The 19,921-nt window shown below is 44.9% G+C and overlaps 1 protein-coding gene and 1 gene segment (V, D, J or C); both read left to right on the top strand.

Moving 5' to 3' along the window:
- Positions 1-911: 911 nt before the first annotated feature.
- Positions 912-1,546, top strand: LOC120406875. The segment is given in 2 exon segments: positions 912-983; positions 1,176-1,546. Coding segments are annotated over 2 exon segments (420 nt in total).
- A 10,329-nt stretch (positions 1,547-11,875) lies between these two features.
- LOC120406874 (immunoglobulin lambda-1 light chain-like) lies at positions 11,876-17,818 on the top strand. Its single transcript, XM_039542053.1, has 5 exons — positions 11,876-11,882; positions 13,053-13,139; positions 14,710-14,847; positions 15,064-15,435; positions 17,511-17,818. The coding sequence occupies exons 1-5, from the start codon at positions 11,876-11,878 to the stop codon at positions 17,816-17,818; spliced, it is 912 nt and encodes a 303-aa protein (XP_039397987.1).
- The last annotated feature ends 2,103 nt before the right edge of the window (positions 17,819-19,921 follow it).

Genomic DNA, 19,921 nt, shown 5'->3' with positions numbered 1-19,921 from the left:
TGAGTCTCGGCGCCTCCCTCCCCACCTGGACAAGTGAGTTGAATGTATGTGGCCCATGAATTTTCCTGAGGGTCAACGGCCCGGGATAGAAAAAAGGGTTCCCCACCTTTGGTGTAGGGGATGGCGGGATTTGCTTTTCAATGAAGAGCTGTGCCAACAATGTATCCGAAGCGCCAGCCTCCATGTGACCTAGCCATGTGGGCCAGAAAGGGAGTCGCCCTTGGATAGGTGCACAGGAGGCGTAGGCTGTGCAGGGAGCATTCCCTGCTAGGGAAGCCTGCACAAAGGCCACTCCCATGTGCAGGGACTGCTCGCCCCATCCAGCCCCAGGAGTGCTGAGGGATGACACACCAGGGCAGTTATCTGCTTCATTATAAAGCATGGAGGAAAGAGTGTCCCCTCTAGATGCACTGAGCAGCCCACCACAGGCTGCCTCTCAAGGCTTCTGCAGGCGCTGTGTGGCTCCACAGTGCCCCCTACAGGGGATGCACAACCCAGCCCTGGCTGTATATCAGATGTCTGTATTTATATTCAAACATGTTCTTAAATCTCTGTATACATTGTATTGCATTGCATTGCATTCAATACCCTGCACAGCACACTCAAACTAATGGAGCTGAACCTCCCCCAGTGACAGCAGGTGGCAGCACTGACACGTATCACCCTGAACACACTGCAGATGCTAAAATTCTGATTAGGATCAGTGCTTTGTAATAAGTGACAGCAATAAAAATGATAGAACTTCTGAAACGATGCAAACCAATCAGACCTCCATTTCTAGGCTCTGAGCCTGTGACACGGGGCCTGAGGCGAGATGCTTTGCATATTCACATCTAATTCATTTCCCTGCTGCTCTGAGCAGTTATATATGGAGTCACTTTTTACAGGTTCTATTGATTTATTGATCAGCTCCAGTCGATCCAGATATAGCAAGATGATCTCCCAGGCTCAGCTCATCTGGCTGTTAGTGCTCTGGATCCAAGGTAAGAATCAAACGGAGATAACATTGACTTTATTGGAGAGATCAAGCCCTAGATATCTCCCGTTCATATATATACACGCAATCTACTGCTCAATCTCAAATTTAGGATAAAAAGTTTAAAATATGATGCAAATGTAACAACTGATTTACTGACTTACTCATTGTGTTAATTTATATTACATTTTATGTTCAGACTCCAGTGGGCAGATTGTGGTGACTCAGACTCCAGAATCCCTGGTAGTGTCTCCAGGAGAGAGAGTCACCATCAACTGCAAAGCCAGTTCCAGCACAGGCAACCATTTAACCTGGTACCAACAGAAATCGGGACAAGCTCCTAAGCTTCTTATTTATCATGGCTCTACCCTCGCCTCTGGAGTCCCAGCCCGGTTTAGTGGCAGTCAGTCTGGGAGTGGCTACACTGATTACACTCTCACCATCAGCAGTGCTGAAATTGAAGATGCAGGAGATTACTACTGCCAGCAGAGTTATAGCTCCCCTCTCACAGTGATACAGACTCATACAAAAACCTCCCTGCCATGTTTGGTTTCAGTTTCTCTCATGTAATAGATGCTTCCTAGAGATAACGACAGTTTGGACATAACCGCTATGTTACACAGTGTCCCACTGTGATGGGTGAAGGGTCTCTACATTGTAGATAGGGCCTGATCCAATGGCCATTGAGGTCAACAAGAATTCTTCTACTGCACTGGATCAAGCCTGTTATAAGGAAGGGGTTGAAATCTGCTTCGCACAGCTGGATGCTATTGCATAAAATGCTGAGATTACAGAAGAAGGCTGTCCCTGTGACATAAGAGCTGCTAATAACCCAGGAACACTCCCTGTCCTTTTTATCATACATATATTTTGAGCATAATTGGTCAGCAGATGTCCAGTGAGGTATGCTATCAAACCTGAAAGGCAGCGATTGTGCGATTCCTTGGTAACACAAACAGATACCACCATGAAAGTCTACTGGAAAATGTTGGGTTTTTTGTAAGCTCACCTTTGTCTCTATTCTTCCTAATTGCATCTACTGCTGTAATTCTGGCTAGAAGAAACCCTGTCCTTGTCTGTATGAATTTTGATCTGAGGGAAGCCTGCCCTTTTGGCTGCCACAAACCTTATCCTTTTTCTCTGGGTCTGTGGGATGCCTTTTCCTTTCTCCCCGTGTGGATGTGAAATAAATTGCACTTGGAATGAAATCAAACTGTGCAGCTTCAATATATTCTATCTTCCACTGTTGTGGCCAGACTGTTATTCTTGGAAAGTATGATTAACCTTCAAGCACCTTAACTGCACTACCGTCCCCCTCCACATCTCTATAAAGATCTACTAAATTAGGATATAATCATCTGCAGGAGAATTTCAAAACATCCTTTTTTTTGCTTTTATGTCTAAAGCATGGACTGAGTGCCCCATTTACTGGAAATACAAAACCAATATGGCTTAGAGAGTTTAATGTTCCACTGTCATCCTTAGAACCCTGGAACCAAATTCCTCACTGATATAACTGCAGTGATTTCAAGGGATTTCCACCTGGGATCAGTTTTTACATTCAATTAAAAGAACAGGAACACTGTATATGATTCTATACAGAAATTCCTTTTACTGGTAAGTCTTTATCCATATATTCCTTTCTATTCAGAGTCCAGCAGTCGGATTGTGATGACTGTCTCCAAAATCCTCCCCGAAGTGTTTGAAGAGAAAGTAGAATTGTGTTCTTCAAAGGCAGTTCCAGCCCTCTGCATTCTATAGCCTGGCACCAGTGGAAATGGGAACAAACCACAAACTTCCCATCTACACTGCATCTGTCAACCCTGAGGATGCTCCAGACCAGATCAGTAGAACAGGGAATGGCTACACAGACCAGATTCTCAGGATCCATGGGTCTGAAGCAGATGATGCTGGAGATTATTACAGTCAACAAGATGAAAGGCCATCAGTACAAAAGCCTTCCCATTTGGTAGAGTTTCTTTCACTCCTGTCTCAGATGGGGCTTTATGGATATGACACTGGAACGCTGTGAAATCCTTCCAAATACAGCAACTATTCACAATGCTCCCCCAACCCCCTTGCCTTTTTGCTGCAGAGCTATTCACCCATCAGGGTGAAAAATCTGAGCCATCCTGAGCTCATGTTCTGGAGAACTGAGTCTGAACCAGCATCCTGTGCTTGGATTACCGCCCCTGAGCTGCATTTCAGTTCCATGAATGCCTGGTCTCAGGACTAGAGAAGCTTAGTGTCAAAAAGTGTTTCCAGCTGGATTCTATCTCCCCTCCTGCTCTTCACCCACCAGCTCCTTCTCTGTCTCTTGTCCCGTTCACTGGCAATATCTCCTCTGGCTCAGCTGCCTGTGCCAAGTGCTGGGGGCACATCACTTGCCTGCGTTTAAAGTTGACATTGGCAGCATGTTGCACATATACATCAGGTGCAGCCTTGAGATCCTTTAAGGCAAGGAGGGATCCAGGGAGACAGAAATCAGGTAAATCAGAAAAGGCACGAGAGAGAATCTGTAAGAGTTTGGAGGAAGATCTGGATGAGGGAAGTTATAGGTTGGGAAGAAAGAAAACCCAAGTCCCTTCAGCGTCCTCTGTAAACCTGCCCTGGTATGTTATGCCAAACCAGAAAGCAAAAGTACCCATGTCCCTCACAATCAACCCACCAACAATTATCTGCTGTCCTGCCCATATATAGATGTACTACAGTGTAATTGCTGAACGATAGTATGCTGGGGTGGAGGGAGGCTGCCAGCTGTGGAGAAAGCAGGCAGCCAAACAACGTAAGAGTGGAGCGTGGCACAACTTTAAATGAGCATGTTCCCTAATTGATCAGCAACTTAACAACGTTAACCGGAACGACTTAAAGTGAGGAGTTCCTGTAATAAGTCAGCAATGTCCCTGCTGGAGTCTGAATGTAAAAATAAATATAAACAAAATTATTAAATGTAGAAGTTTTCACACATTAGTTATATCCTTCTTTATGTCCCTTGTCCCAACGCCCCTTCTTCAAGTCCCCATATACTATCACACTAATTCCACTGAAAGAATTCCAAGAAAGAAACTAGCAACCTACACAACACGTACACTAGCCTCATAAGTAACCATATAATCCTCCCCATCACCCTGCCCCTTCCCCATCCCTTTCCTGTGTTGTCTCCTCTTTGTTGCTTGGGTGCTTTAGACCCCTATTCTGTAAGCATGTGTGTGCCTGTGTACTGTTGGGTACAAGGGGAGAGCCACTGAATTCCAGGCATAGGACACTGATGGACTCAATGGGACCTGCATAAAGCAGTGTTGCCAACTCTAGCCATTGATCTATGAGTCTGATGGCATCTGATGTTAATTTAAAGCCTCCCCAAATCCTGCTGGTTGCAGTGAAAAGCCCAGAATGCTCCGAACCAAAAGACAATGAAAACACTGACATTCTATTTCTAACTAATGTGTGAAAACACAAAAGCTTCTATATTTAATAATTCTGTTTATATTTATTTTTACATTCGGATTCCAGCAGGGACACTGCTGACTCAGACTCCAGAATCTGTGGCAATGTCTCCAGGAGACACAATCGTTATCAACTGCAAAGCCGGTTCCAGAATGATGGGCCTACTTACCTGGTACCAACAGAAACCTGGACAAGCTCCTACAGTGTCTACGCCTTGCTGCCTGGGGTCCCAGCCCAGACCCATGGCAGTCAGGCTGGGAGCAGTGTCACAGTCAGCACCGTTCAAACTGAAGATGAAGGAGACTATTATTGTCAACCTTTTTACAGTGCCCCTTTCACACAGTGATGCAGGCAAATATAAAAACCTCCCTGCTCCGTGTTTTAGTTACTTTCATACAGTGTAACAGCTGCTTCCTCTCATGCGTCTCCATATCAGGGTAGTTGCGATGTGGGAACCATGGACAGCGACCAGGTGTCAGATTCATTCCTTGTGCCCCCTCTACCAGCCACCGGCTCAGATCTGTTCACCCAGCACAGAATGAAGTCCAAGGTTTATGTTGAGCTGAGCAGACTCTAGGCCACAACCTGTCAGTGTCACCCTTGGTGACAAATTGATGTTTTTATTAATGGTGGATTTTCACTTCTTTGATGGCTCAAAGGGCTAATGAGACATCGAGAGGCTCTCTGGATACACTGGAAAAAAGCAATGGATAAAACAACATAAACCTCTTAGCCACATTGAGACAATACAGCTCCCACTGCTGGTGAACTAAATCACACACAACCAGCTCGCCTCAGATTCCTGCCCTTCGTGTTCCTCATGTGCTACCTGACCAGTATTAGAGCTCTTCACTGGCTCCTCCCAACCCTCCATCCATCCCCTCCTCTTTCCTTGGCTACCTGCTTCCTTGGCTACCTGGGAGCTCAGCTCTCCCTGTTAGGCCCTGGTGGTCGTGCAGCTCCATGGGAGTAGGAGTGGACACCATCTCAAAAGAAATATTAGAATGGGAAAAGGTACAGAGAAGGGCAACAATAATGATTAAGAGTATGGAACAGCTTCCGTATGAGGAGACATTAAAAAGACTAGAACATTCTATCTTGGAAATGAGATGACTAAGAGGGGATATGATAGTGATCTACTATATAAAACTCTGACTGTTGTGGAGAAATTGAATAAGGAAGTGTTATTTCCCAATTCACATAACTCAAGAACCAGGGGTCACCCCATGAAATAAATAGGCAGAAGGTTTAAAACAAACATAAGGAAGTACTTCCTCACACAACACACAGTCAACCTGCGGAACTCTTTGCCAGAGGATTTTCTGAAGGCCAAAACTATAACGGGGTGCAAACAAGAACCAGGCCAGTTTATGGAGGATAGGTACATTGGTGGCTATTAGACAATATGGTCAGAGATGCAACCTCATGCTCTCAGTGTCTGTAGCCTCTGATTCCCAGAGGGGAATGGAGTGGACGACAGGGGATTGATCACATGATGACTGTTCTGTTCGCTCCTTCTGAAGCACCTGGCACTGGCTACTATCAGAAGACAGGATACTTGTCTAAATGGACCATTGGTCTGACCCAGTGTGGCTGTTCTCATTTCTTAAGATGTGCAAACACACTGGGAGGCAGCAGAGTGCCATGTGGTTAAGCGGAGGCAACTGGGCAATGAGATCCTCGGTGTTAGAGCGGGTCAGTGCCAGAGCCGCAGGAAAATCTGAGACTGGATAAACAGGAGGAGGGGCAGATTGATGGGAAGCCAAGGACAGGAAGACATGGAACCACCTACCCCTGGCTACCAACAGCTTCTATGTTTAGGTCTTGCCATGCTCCTTCACTCCCCAGTTTGCCTCCTGTGCGGACACTGTACAACCAGGAACACCAGCTCTGCCCCATGGAAAGGAGCCTTCAATGCCTTCTAGGCCTTCCCCCGGGAGCCTTACAGCTACATTGCTGCCACTCTGCACCAAGTGCCCACAGAACAGTCAGCCCCCACCCCCTCTTCAGACAAGGCCCAATCGTTCAAATATCTACACACGGGTAACTTCACTCGCACGAGGAGCACACACACATATGCAAGGGGTAGATCAGATGACGTCATGAAATGCAGCACAAAGGAAAATTCATGAGAAAACTGAGAAGTAAAACAAAGACGACTTTCCACCCACAAAAGCCCACGTCAGGAATGTTGGAGCAGGCTGAGGGCTCACTGCCTGTAAAGGAGAAGGGGTAGAAAGGAGTTTCTGTAGGCGTCTGGCTGGCTGAGTGCCTCTTGGCAATGGTTATTTTAACGCTTCTGGGCTCTCATTGTATTGTATAATTAATGAAGGTGTTAGGGTGCCTAAGGCCTTGGATAGGTGTCTATCATTTTAAATCTAAATATATAAAAATGAAAATAATAGAAGAATGAACAAGATCATAGTGCAAAGGGTCTAACAGTTTGTGTTACTAACAGTGACCTCTGTTTAACAGGTGCCTTTTGTAATACTGGTGTGTGCGTAAAGCATTTGACCTGTGTATCTTACTCTCCATACTGCATGAGTAATACGGCAAACCACAGTGACATTTGCCCCCGTGTGAGAGCCAGCATGAGGCCTATGAATTACTGAACTGAAAGTCCCACTTAAGCCCAGAGAACGATACTTTAGCTGCACGGGAGTAAATGATGTTGATTCTCCTTGTCTTGCCACCAGATGGCAGCACGTGAGCACACAACTCACAAGAACGTACATAAGAATAGCCATACTGGGTCAGACCAAAGGTCCGTCTAGCCCAGTATCCTGTCTTCTGAAAATGGCCAATGACAGATGCTTTAGAGGAATGAGCTCCCAGATACTTTTCTGAGATGGGGCATTCAAGATGTGGGTGCAACTTAATAGAGACAATATAATACTCAACCAAACTGCTGTAATATTTGAAATTTTGTGTATAATCTTAAATGGCTTCTACAACCCTAATGTAACAACCACTGACATTCTAACAAATTGTACACAAATTGATTCTCCATGTTGAAACTCTGATCCTCTGACAAACCCAGTTCTCTTTCTGTTCAACTTCCCAGCAACATCAGCTCCAAATATCCCAAAGGAGAATGTGCTCAAGACTTCCACAAACAGCAGCAAAAACCAAAGTGACTCCAGTGCAATACATATATGATGGATGATTACGTTAATGCCAGTATATACAGACATATAACATAGGGTTTTCCAGTCCATGTGTATAAAAGGAATAAATCAGATGGGAGATGACTCCTCCACTGATTCATAGGGGAGAATGACAAAGAAAATCTCTCTTCTAACACACCCATTGCTATTCAACACCTGAGACCAACACTTCCCAACCTGGGTGCCTGAAGTTAGGCTACTAAATCTTTATGGACACCTGATTTCCACAACTGCTGGATACCCACTAATTGCACAGAAGTTCAAGGGAGCTGAAGATACTCGGCCCCTCTGAAAAACACCAGACCGTTTTTACTTCGGTGCCAAATATGTATTTAGGAGCCTAACTTTAGGCACCTGGGTATGATCATTTTGGCCCAAAAGAATATATGTTAAAATAATAGCTCCCAAATATGCTCAGTAAAATACTAATCACAGCTTTATGTGGTTTAAATATTCAAGCCTTTGTCAATGTTGACCAAGATATCTCATTGGCCCATTGGTAGACCCTGGAACAGACTGACAGAGATGTTCTTGAGCATCTATCCTTCACTGTTTTGCATCTATCCTTTACTTTTGTTTTATTTTCCACTCCACATTACAGGTCTAATGAGTGCAAAGCCTACAGAACCTCAGGCCGTGGCTTTATTTCAGTATAACAAACTATCTCAGATGATCCTGGATTTCTTTTCTGCCTGTTCCTCTGATGGTGTCTCCTCTTCACTTTGGGAGAGAGATGGAAATTTTATCCATCATCTCTACCACTCTTGCAGTCCAGTTTCCCCGCCTGACCTCAGATGGACCAGGGATTCTGCCTGCCTGAGGAAAGAGATATAATTTAGCCCTAAAGCAGACAACAGTAATTGCTCACCTACCACCTAACAAAGGAGCATTTCATTCTTTGTTTCCTTTAACTTTCTCCCCTCTTTTCTGTTATCCATGTCCCTTTGTATTTGGTTGAGGAAACTGTCTTGTCAAAACTAATTACCATATACACTTGTTCATGAGCCAAATTTTTTTGATAAAAAAGTGAAGCATCAAAGAGCGGGGGTCGGCTTATCAATGATCTACACCAAACTTTGATGATTTTAAGCTCTATGGAATTATTTAATTGAATATCTAATACATTGTCATTTTGTTTACCCGGAGCATTTGCAGGCACAGAGCTCCTCAGCTCCCAGTGGTCACGGTTCGCCATTCCCAGCCAATGGGAGCTGCGGGAAAGGGTGGCCAGTATGTCCGTCAGTGCATGCCGCTTCCTGCAGCTCCCATTGGCTAGGAACAGCAAACCACGGCCACTGGGAGCTGAGGGGCTCCGTGCCTGTGAATGCTCCAGGTAAACAAAATGCCCAGGCCTGCTAGCAGCTTACCCTGATGGGCCGGGAGCCAAGGTTTGTCAACCCCTGAAATAAAGGGTCGACTTATGAAAGGGTCATACTGTTTTTGCTATTTAGGATAAACAGACCTGCAATTTTTCAAAGCACTGTGTAAAGATGAACTAATTAATGAACTAATTAACTAGCATCCTAATAACCCATTCGGGAAACTGCTCTCTGAGTGAACACTGGGATAAAAGAACTAAATAATCCATGAGAGTTTGACGTTACCAGTGACAGAAACAACAGATGCTGCTCAGTTTATGAACAAACTGAGCCCAGTGCTGGACACTCCTTGATCAGGAAAAGCTCCAAGACACTCTGGACCCACTGATTATAAAGATCATCCCCTGTCTGATCCCTCTGGGCATCTCTCACTGCCAGGAATGGGAGATGCGTTACCAGATTGAGAGGTGTACGTGGCCCTAGGTCTGCAAAGGGAATGGACATTTACTCAGAGACACTGCTTTGCATATTTCCACCCGAGTGACAATCCTGGCTGTTCTGAGCAGATATAAATGTGTCACCTTCACACTTTGTGTTTCTGAACTTGGTATCTGTCACTCTACACATATCAAGATGATCTCCCAAGCTCAATTTCTCTGGCTTCTCGTGTTCTGGATTCAGGGTAAGATCAACAACCCGGGAGGATTTGTTTACAAAGAAAGTTATAATATTTTATGAGGATTTAAATGTTAAAGTATTTCTCTTTCAAGCAATAATTCCTAGCAGCATTTACACTATTAGCAGAATGAGAGCTCCAGGCTAGACACCAAAAGATGCAATTTAGTAGCTTATTAATTATTCTGATGATGTAGGATTTTACATTTCTTTTTATCCTAAATCTATTCTCCAATCCAGACTCCAATGGGCAGATTGTGCTGACTCAGACTCCAGAATCCCTCTCAGTGTCTCCAGGAGACAGAGTCACCATCAACTGCAAAGCCAGTTCCAGTGCTTCTAGCAGAATGGCCTGGTACCAACAGAAATCAGGACAAGCTCCTAAACTCCTTATCCACAGCACTTCCACCCGTCCCTCTGGGATCCCAGACCGGTTCAGTGGCACTGAATCGGGCACTGATTTCACATTCACAATCAGCAGAGTGGAAGCAGACGATGCTGGAGATTATTATTGTCAGCAGCATTACAGCACCCCTCTCACACAGTGATACAGACCAGCACAAAAACCTCCCTGCTTTGTACATTCAGACGTTCATTCAGTATTTCAGCTGCTTCCTGTGCAGCTTCCTTACATTGTCACCTCTACTGCCCTGCAATGAGACTCAGACTTTGGTCACCTCCCTCCACACTGAAGAACTCCCAGTCCTTTCAGGAGCTCACACCAGAGGTTCAGCACTCTTTACTCAGCTCCCTGATCACTAACATGGATTTACTCTTATGGGCTGCATCCAACTTCCTATGGACAGCAGGTGACAATCCAAGCACCTTTTCTACTGAGCTGACGAGATTGTGGCGAGAACTACACCTCAGCTTTGTAAAGCAGCCACACTGGAAAACTGCAATAGTTTAATCTAAACAAAGTACGGTCAGAGTAAAAGCCACTTATCTGATCCAGTCTCTTGTGTTCATTTAGTTTTGCTCATTAGAACATCTGCTTCATGTATAGAACCATCCAAACATCTGCTACTCCTGCTTCAGTGTCAATAATTACGATGGTCCCTCTCTCTTTCTCAACCACTACTAAGTGGACTAGAGTCTAAGAACCTCAGTTCTTTTTTCAGTTCTACATAAAAGTGGAGCATGTTTGATACAATTAATGGTAAAAAAAAATAAAGAAATCGGTGAAGGAAGAGCAGATGGGCTCTTTCCTAAAAAACAGAAACATTTGATTCAAGAATAGAGTTCATAAATATTCAAATGCCCTGGTGCATCCATACAGTGGGCATCCCAGAGTGCTACAGGGAAAACAAGGAGAGAAAAATTAAAGAAGAGAGGGAAGGGCAGTTCTAAAATGCACCCAGAATATAGAGGCAGAGCAGCTGATTTAAAAACTCCACAGAAGTGACATTCTAATTTGAACATATTCAGGTGGTTTTCCTGTCCAGGTCCCCAGTTGGTGCAAATCAGCAGAGCTCTGTTGATTTCAGTAGAACTACACTCACCTAAACCAATGGGTACTTATGAACAGTGACTCTCTTTGGAGCATCCTTGTCCTTCCAGCATCTGAAGGTCTCTCACCAATCAATTACTGAGAGACCCAGTAACCCAGTTCACAGAATGTCTAGCTGTAATAATACCACATGTATTGAAGATTTCTATTAGCTAACTTTGCTTGTAAACCCCATTAAAGAAATTACAGCCCATCTTCACACTGAGCAAGCCAGCCCAAACCAGCAGAAGCAGCTGTAAAAACCATTTTTTCACAGCTGTGTGTGAGATTCATTCCACAGAGTGAGGATCCATTCATATTATTTTAAAAATTATACCAGGGCCACGATTCTTGTTTCAATGCGCTATGTCCTCTGCTGGTGTAGATTAAGACAGCTCCACTCACTTCAAAGGAGCTCCACTTATATACAACAGCACCATCGGCTCAATGTCTGTGTCAATTACTACTGTATAAGAGCATTTACCCTAAGACAGCTGTATCAACTGACGTGTTTAAAACTAGAGTGCTTATCAGTCAGTCTGGCAAAGTAACAAATACTTGGTGACGCGGGGTAGAATCTATACACTGTAAATGCCGGACCACTATCAGCCTGGAGAGCATAGCTGAACAGACTCTTTCATTATCCTAACGTGCCAGCTGTGGAATAGTTAAGGTTGAGCAGTGTTTTCTGTTTAGTCAGCTCTTAGTGAATGAGCAAACACCTGGATCAGGGAATGTGTGGTTGACCTGGGCTCATACTGTGCATCTCCCAAATAATCCTTGACCTTTGGCCAGCGCCACCATGGCAGGTAAGAACACACGTCATTGGGTTGATATCTGACTGTTCAGGACTGCATGTGATCCCCAATATGGGATCCCAGGAGATGGCATGGTCTGGTGGTTAATGCAAGAACTGAGAGTCAGGAGAATTGGGATCTAACCCCAGCCTGGTCTCTCACTCACTCACTCACTAATGTTGGCCAAGACACAACTTCTACATGCCTGGGTTTTCCACCTACAGAAAACAGACACATTAATTTCCCTCCCTTCAATGGCATTAGAAGATATGATTTGTTGATATTTTGAAAGCATTTTAAATTTTAGTGCAAGGGATTATTAAACAAAATAAAACATTTTATTTTATGTTGCTTCTTACGTATGAAACCGTAACAACAACAACGTACTTCAACCCATATTCTATAGAGTTTATTGCCCTTGAGCTAAACCGGATCCGTCACTACCACTATTCAAAATTGGATTGGACGGAGAACTGGCGACAATGCAAAGGCACAGAGGAAGCTAAAATTCCTACAGCGATTTTCCACCTTTCATTCCTGTGATTCTACTATCCTGGGGTTGCTGGTGGGAGCTCCATGTTTTGGCTTGTATAGTGTCTTTAATAACATGTACGCATTAAAGAATGAACGTGGCTGTTTGTAGAAGAGTGCTGTCTGATTAGAAACATGCCAAGCTACATCTAAAAGGACTTCCATGTCCTTTTTTCACTATGGTTTTGTAATTTTTTCTGAGCTGTGGATGACAAAGTTTATTTTATAGCAACAGCCACTGGGAGGGGATGATCTAAGAAAAGGAAAATTGCCAGACTCCACCCTGAAACTCAGAGGCAATTTACATTGCCTGGCCTCTTTGCATTTTCACACCCGAGTGCCATTTCCTCACTGCTCTGACCAGGGATTATAACTCTACCGGCTTGCATTTTACATTTCACTGCTGGGCTCTCAGCTTCTTGCCACCCAGAAGAGTCAAGATGATTTCACACACACACGGCTTTCCTTGATGATGATGGGGTTTTTTCTGGGTTCAGCATAAGAAAGAACAAAGAGATGAGGTTTTAAAAAGGCTTGTGGGTGTATTTGGTGTGGGACATAATTCCTAGAATGTTTAATTCCTAGTCCCGATAATCATGTGAAATTTACATTTTAAAAATGTTGTGGCATGAGCAGATTTTCTGTTTCTAGACACCAGTGGAGAGACTGTGCTGACTCAGTCCCCGGCATCCTTTTCAGTTAGCGTAGATAAAAGTGTTACTATCAGTTGCAAAGCCAGTTCGTGTGTTACTGCTGATTTAGCCTGGTACCAACAGTCATCTGGAAAAGCTCCTACGCCATTATCCATCAAACTTCTTCTTGCCTTATGGAGGTTGCAGCCAGGTATAGTGGCAGTGGATATAGCACTGATATCTCATTCACCGTCACATTTGTGTAATATTGATACTACTGTCCACCACAGCCCTTGGATAGCAGAGGAAAGATTATAGTGGAAAGAGAGAACATTTTGGGGGGGGGAAGAAAAGGTAGGAGAGGAGAGGGGGAATTGTCAAATCTAAAATGATTAGCACCTAGACCAGGAACGCCGGCAGCCTTTTTGGCACCCCGCCCCCAAAATGGCGCCCCTGACAGAAGCAGTGAAAGGTCCCACCCCCGAAATACCACCGACTACCGTAGTGGCCAGATGTTCAGCCAGATGTTCGGCCACCCCGGTTGCCACCCCCCAAATGTCAGCGCCCTAGGCGACCACCTAGGTTGCCTAATGGGTTGCGCTGGCCCTGACTTAGACTATTCATTCCATACTGGATTGAAGCTGCATGTATCTGACATAGAGCCTGATTATCCAGGGGGTGGGGGAGTATGACAGAAGTTTATAAAATCATGAATTGTGTGGAGAATGTGAGTGAGAAAGTGCTATTTACCCCTTCACATAACACAAGACCCAGAGGTCATGCAATGAAATGAATAGACAGCAGGTTTAAAACAAATAAAAGGAAGTACTTCTTCACACAACACACAGTCAACCTGTGGAACTTGTTGCCCAGGGATGTTGTGAAGGTCAAAACTATGGCGGGATATGAAAAAAGATTTAGATAAGTTCATGGAGGACAGGTCCATCAATGGCTATTAGTCAAGAAGGTCAGGGATGTAATCAAGTGATCTGGGTGTCCCTAAGCCTCTGACTGCCAGATGCTGGGACTGGAAGGCAGGGGATGGATCATTCAATAAATTGCCCTGTTCTGTTCCTGTGCTCTGAAGCAGCTGGCATTGGCCACTGTCAGAATACAGGATACTGGTCTGGATGGACCATTGGTCTTACCCAGTATGGCCATTCTTATATAGGGACCAAGCACCTACAGCTTCTAGTCACTTGTACTGGGGATGCCGGTGCTCATCACATCTGTAAATGAGGCCCTAGGTTCTTTAGCTCTTCTATAGTGAGAGCTCTCAGGCTAACAGACACACCTTGGGGGTGATTGTGGGGAATACTCTGAGGGGAGACCAGCCATTTGGGAATCACTGCTTTGTCTAAGAAGGACAAAGTGCCTTCCTAGGGCATGAAATCAGTGACATCCAGAGTGTGTTCAGAAGAAGAGGGCTGAAATGAAGGCCCATGCCCAGACTCTGGTGGCACAGCCCAAGTGAATATTTAGGAGAGACGTCAGATCTGGTCAAATATAAGTAAGATCTGCAAAGACATCTGTATATATAGCATCTGAATCTAGGAGAACACAATATAATTGTAAACTAGAAGAGCAGCAGGAAATAAGCCAAATATGAGCATTTCACATCTCTGGGCTGAAACTAAAAGTGCAGTAAATTTGCATGCATTTTGCATAGGGGTGAGGTGTCATCAGTGAGCTGCTGAGCACATATAAACATTTCATTTTCCACTGCTCACTTATGAATGAGCTTTTCCAACCACGGTCAGGCAAGATGATCGCACGCACGCCCCTTCTCTGGCTGCTGGTTCTCTGGATTCAGGGTAAGAAATCAATAAATAAAAAATGTAAAATGTCAGACATCAGTGTGACAGAAGATAAGAAATGTTGCCATTCAGACTTATTTAATTAATATTCTACTGTTGTATTTAGTATAAATTCACATTGGAATATTCAAATTGTGTTTCAGTGTCTAAACGTTGGTCATCTCCAGCATTGTCTCATTGTTCATTCCCTACCCATCTTCTCTCTTTATCCAGACTCCTCTGGGCAAACCGTGATGACTCAGTCCCCGGAATCTCTGGCAGTGCCAGTGGGAGGAAGAGTCTCTATCAACTGCAAAGCCAGTACGAGCACTGGCACTTGCCTAAACTGGTACCAACAAAAACCTGGACAAGCTCCCAAACTTCTTATCTACGGTGCTAGCAGCCTCCAGTCGGGGGTCCCAGCCCGGTTCAGCGGCAGTGGGTCTGGCACTGATTTCACATTCACAATCAGCAGCGTAGTAGCTGATGATGCTGGAGATTATTACTGTCAGCAGTGTGGCAGCTTCCCTCTCACAGTGATACAGACCAGTACAAAAACCTCCCTGCTCTCTGCAGCATGCAATGCAGTTACCATTCGTTGCAGATGTAACTGCATTTCAAATGTTCTGTCAAACGTGAAATAAGAGGGTGACTTATTCCATCTCCAAGCACACAGTGAAAAGAGAACACCAGAAGACTCAAAGAGTTTGGCTCCCACAGACTCTAGAATATCCACATAAACTTGACACTCACTACAGTTTTCTCTGCTTTATTCCCACTCTTGAATCCCAGGGCACCAGAGACAATTTCATTTGGGGAAAAAAAATCAAAGATTTTCATGTCAGCAAGGTTGACATGTTCATGTAAACTTTGTCAACTGAACTTCATAACACAACACCCAACGCAATACACTAGAATAGTCAAAATGATAACATCGAACCAACCATTTTGACCATATCGGAAGGAAATGTTTTGACCTTCTCAAAACTTTCCCCTGAAACTTTGAACAGAATTCCTGTGTGCCTGGAGAACGTTTAGATTTTGTAAAATCCACATTTCCTTAGTGAAAGCTGTTCTTTTGGAAAAAATTCAACCAGTTCTGCCATTATCAATGCACTTCTACAATGGTCTCAGGGGCTCCTCTTATTTGAATAGATAATCAATAAAATCCCATCTGAAGGTCTTAGAGTCATTATTCACCTAAGAAATTTATACAACTCTAGGGATTTTTAAATGGCAGTTTTAAGATCAGGTGCCTGTTTGCTCTGGTGTACAGTACGTTAAGACCATATGGGCTAGATTCACAAAGGTCTGTATGGGAGCAAATCCCCAAACACACATGAACCTAGAAGAACAAGCAGGTAATAGGCACACACAGGATTCTCACAAGGACTGGGCAGATGCACCAGAGGAGGGGTGTGGCCCAATGGGCAGGGAAGTGGGAGTGGCCACACAAAAGAGTGCTGACACCTTCATCCAGAATGCATGGGGTGTGGACACATTCAGACTGGGTCTGGCTAGTAAGAGTCAGCAGGAGCCAATGGAAAAGGTGTTTAGTCAGCTTCCCAGTGACAGCTGGGCTGGGCACAACCAGGCAGAAGAGCCAGCAGCTGCAGAGAAGGGTAATTGCAGTGGAGTTTAGCAGGTTTGGAGGCCCCGCTGCTCCACTCACACAACCCCTGTGCCTCTGAGACTCAGGCGCCCACCATGTCATGGAAGTAGAGGGGGACAGGGGCACAGACACAATGGGCAGCGCTGGAGCCTGGCACACTGACACCACTGCTCAGCATTTCTGTGCTGTGCATACACCCAACATCTGAGCATGTTCAGACCTTGGGTCTCCTCTTCCCAGACCTCACTTTTATCCTGCCTGTGTGCACCCTTCAAGCCTTTGAAAACAGCCGTCATTCCAGGCGTGCAGAATGCATGCAGCCACTGGTGCCGCTGCATGCAGGTGTCGGTGCAGTTGCTTCCTTGAAAATCTGGCCGTATCAATATAATGAAAATGGATTAATTAAGAGAGACTGGGCTGATTGCATTTAAACCCCACACACTAAATGACTGAATGATTTTAGCTTTTCTAACTTGGGTTTCAACTTGCCGCTTGCTTGGTTACTCATCATTAATCAAACAGTCGTTGTTACCTCCATGTCCTGTAAAGCTAACTCTGGCTGCTTTACCATCTGGATCATGCAAATATGTTCTAGTTATTACAACCAATAACCACAAAACACCATCAAGTCAGATATTTCAAAGCTCCTCCCTGGCACTAATCTCTGGTCATTTACATCATTGGGCTCTTTTTGCATATTCACACATGGCTGATGTTTCCTCACTGAGCTACTGAACACATAAATGGTTCCATTTCCACTACATACTTCACTGCTGAGCCTTTGCAACCACACAGAAGCAAGATGATCTCAAAGACTCCCCTTCTCTGGCTGCTGCTTTTCTGGTTTCAGGGTAAGAAACAGACACGTGTCAAAAGTCTTGACAAGGATTGTGGCAAATCATAATAAATGATGGTGCTTTGTAGAGTTATATGCTGATTCCAGGTATAATTTTAGTTTATTTCTACTGTTCAGTTTACAAGTATTTCAATGTAGAGCTTTGAATAATGTTAATGTCATTGTCCCATTTACCCAACCCCAGCCCTGCCAATTTTTATTCTCTCTCGCCAGGTTCCAGTGCGCAGACTGTGATGACTCAGACTCCAGAATCCCTGGCAGTGTCTCCAGGAGACAGAGTCACCATCAATTGCAAAGCCAGTTCAAGCATTGGTAATGCTATAGCCTGGTACCAACAGAAATCAGGACAAGCTCCTAAGCTCCTTATCTACGGCCCTTCCACCCGTCCCTCTGGGATCCCAGATCGGTTCAGTGGCAGTGGGTCGGGCACTGACTACACATTCACCATCAGCAGAGTTGAAGCTGATGATGCTGGAGATTATTACTGTCAGCAGTATAACAGCTTCCCTTTCACACAGTGATACAGACCGATACAAAAACCTCCCTGCTCCACGAAGCATGAAGTCTAGTAGACACTAGTACATACAGGTAGCACAACAAACTAGTTTTCAAATGTTCTGCCAAAAGAAAAATAAGAGGATAACTCCTCCCATCCACTAACATAACGTGAGACTCTAGCATTGTACAGTATTACTATCCCACAAGGTTAGCTATGCAGGGAAGATTTGGTATAGCATGAGCTGAACAACAGAGGGTCATTAGTGAAATCCCACAAAACATATTCTGTCTTCTTTTAAGTCTAATTTTAAATATGAATTTTCTGGGTTATGATCCTTGGTGTTTGGATCATGACAACATCCCTGTCACTGATTTTTATCCAAAATTACTAATATGCACTCACAGCCTTAACTCCATCTTATTATTATTTATTGTTTGCTCTCTGGTAGCACCTACAAAGCCCTAGATATGGACCTCATTGCGCTAGGTGCTGTGCAAACACTGAAGAAAAAGACGGTCCCTGCCCTAAACAACTGCTACAGCAGTTTTTGTCTGGGGATGAATACGTTAATCTGGAAAGCAAATTTCATTAGCTTGAGGTTAAGGTTGTTTTCAGACAAAAGCCCCAGAGCATGGGAAATAAAGGTAATCTTCACTTATTCATACAGCACAGATCACATAGAAATAAATTGTGACACATGATGTACATTAAATCATTAATACATAGTTCTAGTTACAAACTATGGAGATCAGGTGGGGGCCATCAGGGAAGGCACCAGTAGTGCCTCGTTCTGGGAATGAGACATAACACCCTTTCATGGGCTGGTTTATGGCAGACAGCTCCCTGCTTGATCCATTTCCCAGACTTTGCACCATATCTATCTTCAGTGGGTTTATACCTGTTGCTGATGGGCAATCCACTGGTGTCTTGCACTCCAGAACGTGGGCCCCTTCTTGGCCCGTTTCAGAGGGGGCCACATGCTGCTCATTTTCACCAGCAAGCAGCAGGTTTGTGGCTAAGCAGGTAGACCACAGGGGCTGGCTGCACTTGGCAGGTCTGGGATAACAACTTCAAGCTCCCTGCCTCACTCTGAAGAAGCCCACAGTGATTGCATCCTTGATAGATGTTGGGATCCTGCTACATGGGTCCTCACAGCCCAACATGTACAAAATAGGGCTTGTGTCTAAAGTGCACAGGGGACTTTTTAAATATTTATTTAGTTAGTTTCACCCTGACCCTACAAAATTGAGGATTCTAGAAGTTTTGGCCCAAAACAGACATTAAAAACAAATTCTAAAAGAATCCTTGTGATGGGGACACAGCCTCTGCCTATACTGTCACAATAACATTCTCCTCTCTGATATAAGAGTCTGTTTGTACATCCCCAGACAGAAATGACATTACGATGGAGTTCTGGTTGCAAGAACTACTACTGGGGGAATTCTTCACCACTGCACGTGTGCAGAATTCATGTGCTGTGCAGATACTTTTCCCCCCGCAGAAAATACAGTTATGCTGCCCACCAGGGGCCACTGTGGCAAACACAGAGCAGCCACTCCAGGCCAGCTACAGCTGCACATAGGGAGGAGAAGAGACTGCCTTCCTCACAGCACCCTGCCTGTGGAGCCTGGTCAGGAGGCACAGGATATGGGAGGACAGACAGTATGGGGCACCATGGGCTACTGAGAGTGACACAGACTGGGGTTCACAATGGCTAGCGGCAGAGACAGACTAGGGTTGGGGCTGAATGTGAGTGGGGGTGCAGGGCCACAAAGGGACAGAGGGGAGGCAGTGGTGGGACACATGGGGATGGGGGAGGAGGTGTGGCTCAGTGGGGTTGCAAGGACAGATCGGGATGGGAGGTGCAGGGACACATGGCGACAGGGGCAGATGTGCCTGACTGAATGAGAGAGGCTAGGAGATCAGCCAGGATATGCATGGTGGAAGCTCCCTACCAATCCCTTCCCGCCCCCGAAAAAACCTGTTCCATACTTCTCCCACCCACATCCAACGACCCTCCAAGTTCAATCCAGGCTCCTTCCCAGAAATCACTTCCCTCTCCATTACCCCCGACTCCCCCAAGCCTTTGCACTGCTTCTGGAGGGTGTGGGAGCGGGAAATGCAT

Source organism: Mauremys reevesii, linkage group 5, assembly GCF_016161935.1.
Source record: "Mauremys reevesii isolate NIE-2019 linkage group 5, ASM1616193v1, whole genome shotgun sequence".
Classification (NCBI taxonomy): Eukaryota; Metazoa; Chordata; order Testudines; family Geoemydidae; genus Mauremys; species Mauremys reevesii.
This window is presented reverse-complemented; position numbering and strand designations above follow the sequence as displayed.

Coding starts and splice junctions, on each gene's coding strand:
- LOC120406874 (XM_039542053.1), top strand. Junction 13,140..14,709: donor TACTATCAGTTGCAAAGCCA/GTTCGTGTGTTA, acceptor CATAGGGGTGAG/GTGTCATCAGTGAGCTGCTG. Junction 14,848..15,063: donor GCTGGTTCTCTGGATTCAGG/GTAAGAAATCAA, acceptor CTCTTTATCCAG/ACTCCTCTGGGCAAACCGTG.